The 14,293-nt window shown below is 42.1% G+C and overlaps 1 protein-coding gene across 5 annotated transcripts in view; it reads left to right on the top strand.

Annotated features, from left to right (window-relative positions):
• PTPRU (protein tyrosine phosphatase receptor type U) overlaps nt 1-14,293 on the top strand; it is a 111,565-nt gene that overhangs the window by 31,611 nt on the left and 65,661 nt on the right. For all 5 annotated transcript variants that reach the window (XM_069971572.1, XM_069971570.1, XM_069971569.1 and 2 more), the window contains exons 2-3: nt 8,678-8,797; nt 8,981-9,252. In XM_069971572.1, coding sequence (XP_069827673.1) covers nt 8,678-8,797; nt 8,981-9,252 — 392 coding nt within the window. The remainder of the gene's footprint in view (nt 1-8,677; nt 8,798-8,980; nt 9,253-14,293) is intronic.

Below are 14,293 nucleotides of genomic sequence, written 5' to 3'. Positions count from 1 at the left end.
AACGAGGAGCAAACGAGCGCTGAGAGCGCTCGTTTGCTCCTCTGACGACCCGTGTAATAGGCCCTTAAGTCTATCTATAGCTTCCCTGGATGATTTTTGGACTGATTGGACTGATTTGGTCGCCCGGAGGACTGTGGCAGCAGCAGTTTTACGCCAGAGAAAATAAGGTTGTCATCTCGGTGGCTTTTTCGTTTCTAGTCACTGTTCTCTCCCTGTCAGCGCGATTGGCAGGGATGATTGATAGGGAGAGGTGCCAGTAACGGGCCTCTCTGCCTGTCACTCATCCCTGCCAAGCACACTGACTGGGAGAGAGAGGTTACGAGACACGGGCAGGGAGCTGCCCAGATGACTACCTCTCGCGCGCCGGGGATTAAACTTGATTCTATCTTACAATGAACGATTAACAATGATTTTGGTGACAAACGAACGATAAACGATTTCTTGTTGGTCGTTTGATTTACACAAAACAATTATCGTTTAAATTGAAACGATAATTTACATGATAATCGTCCCATGTAATAGGGCGCTCAGGTCTAACCAGAAATCAATAACTCATCAGATGAGCGCCATCTAGATCAATGGTTCTGTGGTAGTCAGGGGGCACATCCCTATGCGGTTATGTAACGTACAGACATTAGAATGACAGCACATTAGTCTCAGTGAGCGCTGTGTTATACGTCTTTCATGTAACGCCCCTGTGATGGCACAGCCGGAATAATTGAACACTTGCGGCTTAGTTCCCCGGTATTTCAGGTGATCACTTGGGGTCCAGCAGGTCATTGGCTTATTCTTGATTGGACCCATCTTACAAAACCCTTTCTCACCATATTCCATAACTGCTTGACCTTACCGAAATCTAGAGATCTCTGACGCTGTAGATAACGTATATGCATCCATCGATTCGGCTCTAGACATAATGCTAATCTCAATTGTAGATCTGACGTTCTATTTGTGGATTTTGCAGTCTATTTAGGGAGCAGCACCATGTTATCACATCTGTACGTGTTTCATTAGTCATGAGGATGCTTGTATTTCTTATGGAGGAACAGGGGGTTATCTACTATTTGACGCAAGTGTTATATACTGCATAAAATCAAGGCTGTTAGTTACTTAAATAGCATTTAGGGTGGGTGCTAATGCAGTGTTGGATAGTATAGCTAATAGCCAACGATCGTGTACTGTAATGTGTTCTGAGAGACATCTTGAGATTGGTGAAAAGGATCAGTAGCAGATTAAGTAACCATAATTTGGTTTCAGGTGCTCAAATAAATTAGGATTCAGATGGTAAAATATATTTAAAATCCAACTTGGACCTAAGGGTGCTTTTAAACAATTTTGCTATATGCACTGTTTGCAGCAAACACTCGGGTGAATCAAACCACTCTGCTGCCTGAGGCGAACTACAGAAAGGCAAAATAGTAGTAGTAGTTGTTAAAGTAATCCGGCCTCTCTGTGCTCCCATATAGTAGTTAGGTCTCTCTGTGCTTACATATACTAGTTAGGCCTCTATGTGCATACATATAGTAGTTAGGCCTCTCTGTGCCCCCATATACTAGTTAGGCCTCTATGTGCATACATATAGTAGTTAGGCCTCTCTGTGCCCCCATATACTAGTTAGGCCTCTATGTGCATACATATAGTAGTTAGGCCTCTCTGTGCCCCCATATAGTAGTTAGGCCTCTCTGTGCATACATATAGTAGTTAGGCCTCTCTGTGCCATCCTATAGTAGTTAGGCATCTCTGTGCATACATATAGTAGTTAGGTCTCTCTGTGCATACATAAAGTAGTTAGGCCTTTCTGTGCATACATATAGTAGTTAGGTCTCTCTGTGCATAAATATAGTAGTAAGCCCTCTCTGTGCAGGTAGGGTCCCAGTAAATTTATATCCCTTATGTTCCCCCCCATCCTCTGGTAGTTAGTTTCCCCACTAGGTAGTGTCCTCATGGAGTTAAGCCTCCCCAGTAAAGCGTATCATTTATGTTAGTAATCTCTGTGTAGGTAACCCCCCCCCCCATTGGTAGTCTCTGTAGTAGTTGGTCCTCTCAGTAAATATTATCCCCAATGTAGTCATCCCTCCTGTAGCTATCCACCCATGTAGGTATCCCTTTCTGTAGGTAGTGCCTATGGCAGTTGCCCCCCCCCCAGTGAATAATATCCCTAATGTAGGCTATCCCCCTGTAGGTAGCCCCCCCCCCCATGTAGGCATCCACTCTATAGGTAACCCACCAGTGGGTAGCCTCCCCATGTTGGCATTTACTCTATAGGTAACCCACCAGTAGGTAGCCTCCCCATGTTGGCATTTACTCTATAGGTAACCCACCAGTAGGTAGCCTCCCCATGTTGGCATCGCCCTGTAGGTAATCCCTAGTAGACAGCCTTCCTGATGTGTAGACATCCCCCTATAGGTAGTCCTCCCTGGTAGTTAGCCCTACGCCCTCACTCAGTAATAGCATCCTATCACCCTCATGTTAGGCAGGTGTTGGCATCTCATTGATCAGATATTGAGCGCCTATCATCAGGGTAATAATAAAGGAGTCCTGGAGAGACCCTGATAGGCTTGTGAAATATGTTTTTATCTGCTCTTGACAAAAAACATTCAAACTTTATCACTTTATTACTTTTGTACCCTCTGTAACCATTGACTGTAGTCTTTCACACTAAAAACTGAGAATATAACATATGTCGATTATTTGCAGAATGCTTGATAAATTATAAAATAATAAGGTCCAGTTCACGCTGAGCAAAACCGGAAGAATTCCACGGCCGAGCTCTCTGTCGCGGAATCCTGCCGTGCTCAGTGTCCTCCAGTATCTCTATGGGAGGTCATGTGCGCCTCCGCTCCCGCCGCTCTCTGCTCAGAGAATTGACGTGTTAATTCTTTAAGCGGAGGGGGGAGGAATTCTGCCGTTTTTGCTCAGTGTGAACTGGGCCTTACAGTGGAAAGAACTGTTAATAAAGAAATAAAAATTGCAGGAATGATGGACCGCACATTTCCTTGCACACAGTGACCAAGCATGCTGAGTTAGAACACGGCCTGAGAAGCTTACATTATGCAGCATTTGTGGTTAAAAATATGGTGGTGTGTGAACATAGCCTTAGACTGTTTCGTTGTTTTGGCTATTGTAAAAGGCTGTGTGTGCTTTTTGCTATCGCTCAAGAGATTTCATAAATGAGAACCCCGCTGTTTGATATTAACAGCTCTTATACAGACATATGTCTCTTTGTGGTCACAACCAAACTCTGCGTGTAGTCTTATCACACTTTTTTTTTTTTGAGTTCCACAAAATAACATGAAATGAGTCGTGCCCAATAATTTCAAAGGACATAACGTAGTTTACAACTACAATGGATGTGGCAGTATACAATCCATGGGGAGTCACTTCCCTGTTGCGATAACAGACGCTAAAGGTATGTTCACACTGAGGAAAAGGTGAGAAATTTCAAGCAGAATCTGCGCTTAAAGGGGTAGTGCGGAGCTAAAAAATTATTCACTAAATAACACACATTACAAAGTTATACAACTTTGTAATGTATGTTATGTTAGTGAATGGCCCCCTTCCCCGTGTTTCCCCCCACCCACTCTATACTCACCTGATCCGTGTCAACCCCCTGTCCGCCATCTTGTGACAACGATGTAATCTTTGGGCGGCCGACTGAACCGCTCCGACCGACCCTCGTGCCGGCCGCCCTCTGCCGTGTCATCAGCTGCTCAGCCGCGATTGGCTGAGCATAACTGTGCTCAGCCAATCGGTGCTGTATAACTTTGTAATGTGTGTTCTTTAGTGAATAATTGTTTAGCGTCGCACTACCCCTTTAATTTTACACATTTTCTACTTGAAATCTTGCCTTAAAATATGTAAATGTAGGCAACGACCAAACGGACAACGAGAAATCGTATATCGTTCGTTTGGAGCTGACACCAAAATCAATCGTCAATCAATTGTCAATGGTTCGCAGTAATTCCGCATTAATTCACTAATCGTTCAGTGTAATTCCACATCGTCCCTTTATTTGCTTAGATCAGATGGAGTACATGATCGTAACTTATGACTGTTGTTCTGTGTAATATGGGGAACAATTTCAGGTTAACCATAAACAATCTTGTTTGCCATCATTAGGGTACGTTCACACTAGGGATGGTCCGAACCTGCCGAGGTTCGGGTTTGTATGGACCCGAACGCTCGGTAGCAGATTCCCGCTGTCTGCTCGCTCCGTGGAGTGGGCGGATACAGCGGGAGTAACGCCTGGAAAACTGGGATACAGCCTATGGCTGTGGCTGTATTCTAGTTTTCCAGGCGGTCCTCCCGCTCGATCCGCCCGCTCCACGGAGCGGGCGGACAGCGGGAGTCATTACCGAGGGTTCGGGTTCGTACGAACCCAAACCGAACTTGGTTCGAACCATCCCTAGTTCACACCTACCGGATCCGCAGCAAATCTCACGCTTCGGATTCGCAGCGAGATTCGCTGCGGATCCGGTACCATTCACCCTTATGATAGCACATACTCGCAGCGGGATTTACATTCCGCTGTGAGTATGTGCTTTAACCCCCTGCCGCCCACAACGTAGCCCAGCCGCCCACATCCCCGCCCCCCGCATCCTGCAGCTTGCCGCCGAGAGGATACATTACCTGCTTGGTGGCGCGGCTGCAGTGAGGCTCCCGGCTCCGATCCCGCTCAGCCGATCAGTGTGCGCTGATCGGCTGAGCAGGACCGGAGCCGGGAGCCTCACTGCAGCCGCGCAGCTAAACAGGTAATGAATGCTCTTGGCGGGCTGCAGGATGCGGGCGGCGGGGCGGGGACGCAGGCGGCGGGGCTGTGTTGTGGGCGGCAGGGGGTAAAAGCACATACTCACAGCTATCATAAGAATCAATAGAATTAGCATTAGATCTGCTGCGGATCCAGTAGGTGTAAATCTACCTTCAATCGTTAAAAATCGCTTTGTTTAATAAGACTCTTAGGGGGAGATTTATCAAACATGGTGTAAAGTGAAACTGGTTCAACCAATCAGATTCCACCTTTCATTTTCCAAAGAATCTGTGAGGAATGAAAGGTGGAATCTGATTGGTTGCTAGGGGCAACTGAGCCAGTTTCACATTACACCATGTTTGATAAATCTGCCCCTTAGTGCTTTAATCCTCCTGTGCTTTTTATTTTGCCCATATTCTAATATAGTACGGCCTATGCGTCTGTGCTCCTTGAAAATGTTGATGCCTTCAACCCTTTCCACTCTCTGATCTGCCATGTACAACCTCCTACTGCTATCTCTAAGGGCCAACCCTTGGTGTAAAGACCCTATTACACGGAACGATCATCGTCCGCCGATATCGACCGTTACAGCGGATTAACGCCCCGTGTAATAGAAGGCAACGATTAGTCGACATGAACGATCGTTTGTCTTTCAATATGTTGAAAGACAAACAACTCATATAGCAACAATCTGCTGCCGTCACTCCGTGGAATATATGCTATAGGCTGCCCGGACGATCAAGCGATCACCTGGGCAGCTCCCTGCGGCCCCCTCTAAACTCACCCGCTCGCTGCTGGCGAGTGTAATAGCGGCGGCAGGGAGCCCGTGGAATACAGCCTTAAGTACGCACCAATCTGCTAGATTGGCGCTCAATTACAGAGCCAATAACACAGCTCAACACAGCGGTCAGAGCAGCACAAACATCGATAGTAATGTTCATGCAGTTCTTTTCTTTAATCAGCTGTTGGCATTGTGTTTCCTATTACACGGACAGATGTGTGGCTGACCGTGGATTATCTTTTGACACGTTTAAAGGCCCTTTTACGGACAACCCAGATAGAAGACCACTTTTCAAACGGTTACTCCGGAGAAATAAAATAGTTTTTAAATCAACTGGCATCAGAATGGTATACAGATTTGTAAATGACTTCTCTTTAAAAATCTCAGGTCTTCCATTACTTATAAGCTGCTGCACGCCCTGCAGGAAGTGGTTTATTATTTCCAGTCTGACACAGTGCTCTCTGCTGCCACCTCTGTCTGTGTCAGGAACTGTCCAGAGCAGGAGGGGATTTGCTACTGCTCTACACAGTTCCTGACACAAATAAAGGCAGCAGCAGAGAGCGCTGTGTCAGACTGGAAGGAATACACCACTTCTTCCAGAGCATACAGCAGCTGATAAGTAACGGAAGACTTTAGATATTTAAATATATAGATATATAAGTATAACATTCTGATACTAGTTTCATTTCTCCAGAGCACTGCTTTAATGCAACTCTTAGCGGTCTTTTAAAGAGAGTTTACTGTATTTACTAAAACAGTCAGGTCAGGAGAGGCCACAGCTCCCTCCCCCCCCCCCCCTGCGCTGCCTGTTTACCAGTTTTCCATAAACCAGATAAAAATTTCTATATATTCTTCTTCCGCCTAGTAAAATAATTAGTAGCTAATGCAATAAACAACCTTTTCGTTTCTGTTTAGCTGCCGTCCCCATTGAGTACGACTAAGCCCCGCTAAGAGTCCTTGCACCAGGCCGGGTTTTTGTGTGTTTTCTAATCCCTCGATACGATGCAGGGAATATGAGAGTGGATTTGTAAGGCCATTGTGCGCTAAATACTTGACCTTTCAGAAGTGGTTTAACATGTATTTATGATTCTAGTGTATAAAGTCGAATATTCCCGTAATCTTTTAATCCTTTCCAGTCTTCTACCCTTCAAACTTTCCAATGTATAAAAGATGACAAATTAAATAGAAAATGCTGTTGTAAAAAAAGCAAAAAGATTGGTGGGAGACGAGGGTCTTATTCCGATGCTCTGGGACGGGAATCTAGGGTGGCCTTTGTTGTCTTAGCTGGGAGAGTCACATTGATAGTTGACCCTGAAAAGCGAGAGACAGAGTTCCCAACTCCAGGAAACAGTCGACTCCCATCCTTCCTTCCTTTCTCACTCATTGGCTATGAGTTTCTTTATACTGTGCCTATTATTGTCGTGTAGCCCCCTCTGCTGTTGCAGTCCTGGCCTATGCCGGTCATCGTGTTCTACGAATAAATGCTTTCGTATAAAGGGATAGTTCACCAAAAAAATCAGCTGGTGCTAGAAAGTGCCAGAGATTTGTAATTTACATCTATTAAAAAATATCAGTACTTATCAGCAGCTGTATGTCCTGCAGGAAGTGGTAATCTTTCCAATCTTGAGAGCAGGAGAGGTTTTCTATGGGAATTTGCTACTGCTCTGGACAGTTCCTGACATGGACAGAGGTGGTACTGGAAAGACTGAAAAGAATACACTACTTCCTGCAGGACATACAGCAGCTGATAAGTACTGGAAGACTGGAGGTTTTTTAATAGAAGCAAATTACAAATCTCTGGCACTTGCTGGGACTAGTTGATTCAAAAGAAAACATTTTTGGGGTGAATTCAATTTTTAGGTTTTCTATTCTTTTAGCAGGACATTCATCTTTTAGTTCACGGTCATTGTCAGATTGATCAGCCTTCTATCCTAGGGCATGACATAACTATTTGTAATATGTTAATTAGGATGTCTGGTAGATTACCGATTCAGCTTCTGGTAGCTGTACGTATAGTGTAGGATTCTTAGATGTTCCCATACAGTGATGTGGACATGTGGTTGTACACACAAATGAATACTGACAGTGTTCAGAAAAATTGCCTCAAAAGTGAATATGTGTCACCCTGCAACCCCCACACCCCCCAAGTTGGTACCATTGCATAGTCATGAAAAATCTAAGCCTTGTCCCCGGGTCCCTTTGGCTGTTTAAAATAAAAATAAAAATTACATGGTGTCAAAGGGGTGGGGCCTAAAGCGTATATGCCCTAGTCCTGCATCGCCTCTTGGGTGTCGGGGGCGTAGATGCTCTAGGCCCCACCTCTTTGGCACCACACAACCGGGAATAAAAGAAGTCTTTCACCAAAATAAAGGCGTCAGCAGCCGAACGGACTCCGGGATAGGGCTTCCCTCCTGTGGAAGCGAGCAGCTCGGCCTTATCTCCTCTCCCTGCTGTGACTGAGTAAGCCTGAGTGTGAGTGAGACAGCTGCCCCCTCCTACTCAAGTGTTCAGGAAGCCTAGAACCTGCATGCACAGACATAACCCAAGCGGTGAGAGCTTCGACTCCCCAGGGCCTCGTCCGCTGTCTGTGTTGCCTCCATCTTTCCTACATATGACGTTGGATGATGTATGACCGCTGCTTCCCTCTGACCCCTGAATTAAAGGGAACCAATCGACCCATTTGGCTAGACACGGGCGGTGAGCTGCCCAGATGACTATCTGCCTCTCGACAGGGGATTAAACTTAATTTTCTCTGTTATAAAGCTGCTGCTGCACCCGCAACCGATACGTACCGCTAGCTGCACAGGAGATTTAAACAGTGATCCAGGGAACCAAAATAGCCCAATAATCCAGCACTAGTATCAACAGGTAACTGCACCGGCAGGTTTGCAGCCAACTGGGGAGTTGTATGTGGTGGGAGGGTTAACTGATTAACCCCTTCTTTACTGATGGAATGTTTTTTATTGATACAGAACACCGTAACTACCTTATTTTTGGGTTGTGGAACAAATCATGTGCGTTTTGTTATTTATGTGAAAATTTACTTTGCTATACGAGTGATTTGGATTACAAACACGTTCCCGGAAAGTAATCCAAGGTTTCACTGTACATAATTTATGCGTGAATCTGGTGACCCCTTTGTCTTACAGCTGGCTGCACATTTGAGGCCCATAGCGATATCGGCCCATGCGAGGTGACACAGAGCACACAGCATGACTTTGATTGGCAGTTGGTTCATGACCCTCGTGCAAACCCTGACTTACCCCAAGGTGAGTGACTATGATCTTTTCTGTTGTTTTTTTTTTTTTTTTTTTGTGCTTTGTGTAAATTTGCTTTTTAGTCCTTGTTGTTATCCTTATGATGCAGTCATCATTTTTCGGTTATTTATCTTCTACATTTTTTTTGTTTGTTTTTTTTCCCACTAATTGCTACTGCATTCGCTGTTTTTATAGGTTCTTACCTTTTGGTCAATTCTTCAGAACATGCGGCAGGGAAGCGGGCTCATCTCCTCTTTCAGCCGCTAAGTGAAAATGATACCCACTGCTTGCAGTTCAGTTACCTTCTACATAGCAGGGACGCAAGAGGTCCTGGCACATTACGGGTATATGTAAGAGTTAATGGTGGCCCTTTGGGCACAGCTGTTTGGGAAGTATCAGGACCGCGGGGAAAGCAGTGGCAACAAGCAGAACTTGCTGTTAGCAATTTTTGGCCCAGTGAATACCAGGTAATGAAAATACTTTACAAATGCTATCCATATATTGCATGCATTAATGGGATTGTATGGTATAAAAAAAATTAAGGGCTCATGCTGTCTTAAAAATAAGCATTACTTACTTGCCCAATTCCTCCCACTTCCTGCCCGGAGCCCACTGATCAGCACTTCTAGGTCTGTCTCAACACACAGGAAATGCTCACTCAGCCAGTCAGTGGTGGCAGCATTGACCTGGGGATTGGCCCTGTTGGAATGGCAGCAGTGGGGGATTGGGTAGATTATTCCTGCTGTATGAGAACTCTGTCCAGGACCCTTTTTTTTCAAAATGCTCGGGAAGGGTGGGTGAAAAAAATAATCTACTTACCTCCCTTGCTCTAGCACTGCCACTTGCATGGTGCTGCTCTGGTCCCTGGCCGGTTCCTGGTCTGAGACAGGACTTGGGGCGTGATGTGGCAGGCCCACTCAGGTATTTGGGGGCAGATACGGGACCCTGCAACATTACCACGTCTCATCCCAAGTCCCTCCTCAAGACCAGGAAACAGCTGAACACTGCAGGCGGCAGTGCTGTAGTCAGGGAAGTAAGTGGAAGTGATTAATTATTTTTTTTACCCACCTCCCTCCCTGTTTGAAAAAACGGGTCCCTGCTGGAGTTCTCCTTTAAGGCAGCCCGAGCCCTTACATTTATGTCCAGACCACCTCTTCATTGTTAGGAAGCAAACCGACCTCCCTCCAACCCGGGTACGTAGGGCTCAGGTCCCCCCCCAAAAAAAGGGCAGAGTAGTACTTAAAATTTATGTAAATAAATAAAATAAAAACATTCATGGCGACACAACGCGTTTCCAACCCGAACTGGTTTCTTTCTCAAGTGTCATCTGCCTCGAAGTAATCTCCACCTACATATATACCCACCTACTTGATGACATCAATATGCAAATAAGTTAGACATAAAAAACAGCCATTAACCCCTCATGAACCAAAGAAGCAAGCAATAAAAATATATATCTTACTAGAAATGCAAGGAATTGTATATAAAACATTATATTCAACGGACATTCTCAATGGTTTCGTTTAGACCATATGGTGATAGGGTACATAATCTAAAAATCCAGTAGGATTCACGATTAATAAGCTGCCTGTATCTATTGGACCGTGTTTCTGGGATATGCTCTAAAATTGTTAGAGTAAGGTGCCTAGGATCACTGTTATGTTTTAGAAAAAAATGTTTGGAGATGCTATGTAATAAATATCCTTTACGAATGTTAGATCAATGTTTATTCATGCGGGAACGCACGTCTGTACAGTGCGTCCCACATATTGTAACCTGCATGTGCACTCCAAAAGATACACCACAAATTGTACGGAACAATCAAAAAAACCTGTTACCGGAAAATTTTCTCCAGTAGTCCGAGATGTAAAGCTGATATATGGACTCTGAGGTATCCAGTTGCAACAGAGACATCTTGCATTAGAACATTTTACAGTTCCTACTGGTCTATCTCCACCCCTCTTATCACTCATCTGCATAGCAATATTTAAATCCTTTTTGGGTATTTTGCTGGGGGCAAGATAATTCCGCAGACTTTTAGTTCTACGAAAAATTATATTAGGATTTTTTGGAATACTGGATTTTAAGATGGGGTCATTCTGAAGGATTGGCCAGTTTTTTTGTAAACATTTTTTAATTTGCATGGCTCCGCAATTATATTCAGTTGTGAAGCAAAGTCCAAATTCATTATTATATGTTTTATTTTTATTTTTGTTCATATTACTTTTTTCTTTCATTTTTTCTAGTATATTTCCTTGTGTAGTGAGTTTATTTGAATTATATGCATTTTTAAAGATTCTTTTAGGATAACCCTTATTAATGAATCTATCCTTCAAAATTTTTGACTGCTGTATATAATCACTTTCCAAACTGCAATTTTTCCTTATTCGTTGATACTGGCCGAACGGAACATTTTTCAACCAAAGGGGTAAATGGCAACTATTAAAATCTAAAAAGCTATTTACATCAACACTTTTAAAATGGGTTCTAGTAGCAATGTGGAGATCGTCATTCTTAAAAATCTCTAAATCTAAAAAGTCAATGGCATTAGCTCCAAAATTCAGAGTAAATTTTATACCCCACTGATTGCAATTTAAATTTTTTACAAAAAGTTGGGCTTCGGTTTCAGATCCCACCCATATAATAAACAGATTGTCTATAAAACGTCGATAAAAAATACACTTATTAAAATCAATGGATTGTGCGAGGACACTCGCCTCGAACCTCCCCATGAAGAGGTTAGCAAAGCTAGGTGCGAAGCGAGTGTCCATCGCACAACCACGAATCTGACGATAGACCACATCCTCAAAATTAAATACATTATGTTCCAATATAAAATTCATACTATCATAAATAAATTTGATTTGTTGTCCATTAAGATCGGGATCATTCTCGAGATAATAAAGAGTTGCCTCCAACCCTAAAGTGATATCAATATTTGAGTATAAAGATGATACATCTAAAGTGACAAAATTATAATAAATAGGCAATTGTAGTGCTTGTAATTCAGAAATTAATTGAGAAGAATCTTTTAAAAAAGAAGGCAATTTACACACATATTTTTGTAAAAATAAATCCACATAGTGAGATAAATTAGAAGTCAGAGAGCCAACCCCCGAAATGATCGGTCGACCAGGCCGGTTGGTGAGTGACTTGTGTATTTTCGGTAAATAATAAAAATAAGCAAGATTAGTGTTAAAAAATCTTTTTCTTTCTTATTCAAAATCTTTGATTCAATCGATTCAGTGCGATTGAATCAAAGATTTTGAATAAGAAAGAAAAAGATTTTTTAACTGTTTTTGACACTAATCTTGCTTATTTTTATTATTTACCGAAAATACACAAGTCACTCACCAACTCCCCTGGTCGACCCATCATTTCGGGGGTTGGCTCTCTGACTTCTAATTTATCTCACTATGTGGATTTATTTTTATAAAAATATGTGTGTAAATTGCCTTCTTTTTTAAAAGATTCTTCTCAATTAATTTCTGAATTACAAGCACTACAATTGCCTATTTATTATAATTTTGTCACTTTAGATGTATCATCTTTATACTCAAATATTAATATCACTTTAGGGTTGGAGGCAACTCTTTATTATCTCGAGAATGATCCCTATCTTAATGGACAACAAATCAAATTTATTTATGATAGTATGAATTTTATATTGGAACATAATGTATTTAATTTTGAGGATGTGGTCTATCGTCAGATTCGTGGTTGTGCGATGGACACTCGCTTCGCACCTAGCTTTGCTAACCTCTTCATGGGGAGGTTCCAGGGCGAGTGTCCTCGCACAATCTATTGATTTTAATAAGTGTATTTTTTATCAACGTTTTATAGACGATCTGTTTATTATTTGGGTGGGATCTGAAACCGAAGCCCAACTTTTTGTAGAAAATTTAAATTGCAATCAGTGGGGTATAAAATTTACTCTGAATTTTGGAGCTAATGTCATTGACTTTTTAGATTTAGAGATTTTTAAGAATGATGATCTCCACATTGCTACTAGAACCCATTTTAAAAGTGTTGATGTAAATAGCTTTTTAGATTTTAATAGTTGCCATTTACCCCTTTGGTTGAAAAATGTTCCGTTCGGCCAGTATCAACGAATAAGGAAAAATTGCAGTTTGGAAAGTGATTATATACAGCAGTCAAAATTTTTGAAGGATAGATTCATTAATAAGGGTTATCCTAAAAGAATCTTAAAAAATGCATATAATTCAAATATACTCACTACACAAGGAAATATACTAGAAAAAATGAAAGAAAAAAGTAATATGAACAAAAATAAAAATAAAACATATAATAATGAATTTGGACTTTGCTTCCCAACTGAATATAATTGCGGAGCCATGCAAATTAAAAAATGTTTACAAAAAAACTGGCCAATCCTTCAGAATGACCCCATCTTAAAATCCAGTATTCCAAAAAATCCTAATATAATTTTTCGTAGAACTAAAAGTCTGCGGAATTATCTTGCCCCCAGCAAAATACCCAAAAAGGATTTAAATATTGCTATGCAGATGAGTGATAAGAGGGGTGGAGATAGACCATTAGGAACTGTAAAATGTTCTAATGCAAGATGTCTCTGTTGCAACTGGATACCTCAGAGTCCATATACCAGCTTTATATCTCGGACTACTGGAGAAAATTTTCCGGTAACAGGTTTTTTTGATTGTTCCGTACAATTTGTGGTGTATCTTTTGGAGTGCACATGCAGGTTACAATATGTGGGACGCACTGTACGCACTGTAAACATCGATCTAACATTCGTAAAGGATATTTATTACATAGCATCTCCAAACCTTTTTTTCTAAAACATAACAGTGATCCTAGGCACCTTACTCTAACAATTTTAGAGCATATCCCAGAAACACGGTCCAATAGATACAGGCAGCTTATTAATCGAGAATCCTACTGGATTTTTAAATTATGTACCCTATCACCATATGGTCTAAACGAAACCATTGAGAATGTCCGTTGAATATAATGTTTTGTATACAATTCCTTGCATTTCTAGTAAGATATATATTTTTATTGCTTGCTTCTTTGGTTCATGAGGGGTTAATGGCTGTTTTTTATGTCTAACTTATTTGCATATTGATGTCATCAAGTAGGTGGGTATATATGTAGGTGGAGATTACTTCGAGGCAGATGACACTTGAGAAAGAAACCAGTTCGGTTGTGAAATGCGTTGTGTCGCCATGAATGTTTTTATTCACAATAAATTTTAAGTACTACTCTGCCCTTTTTTTTTTTTTTGGACCTGCGCCCTACGTACCCGGGTTGGAGGGAGGTCGGTTTGCTTCATGGTATCCATCCTGTATGGAAATTCCTGGGAGTGGCAGCGATCCTTACACATGCGATTTTGAGTGTTGTGCCTCATCTTGCACAACACTACCAGGTGAGAGTTTTTAATTTACTTCTCTCACCAACCATCTATACTCCTGATCTGTGCTATGGAGCGCTGTTCTAATTTCTTCTTCATTGTTAGGGGAGCTTCAC

Source organism: Dendropsophus ebraccatus, chromosome 5 (assembly GCF_027789765.1).
Source record: "Dendropsophus ebraccatus isolate aDenEbr1 chromosome 5, aDenEbr1.pat, whole genome shotgun sequence".
In the NCBI taxonomy this organism is placed as follows: domain Eukaryota; kingdom Metazoa; phylum Chordata; class Amphibia; order Anura; family Hylidae; genus Dendropsophus; species Dendropsophus ebraccatus.
The sequence above is the reverse complement of the archived record's forward strand: the minus strand, read 5'-3'. Positions and strand labels throughout refer to the sequence as shown.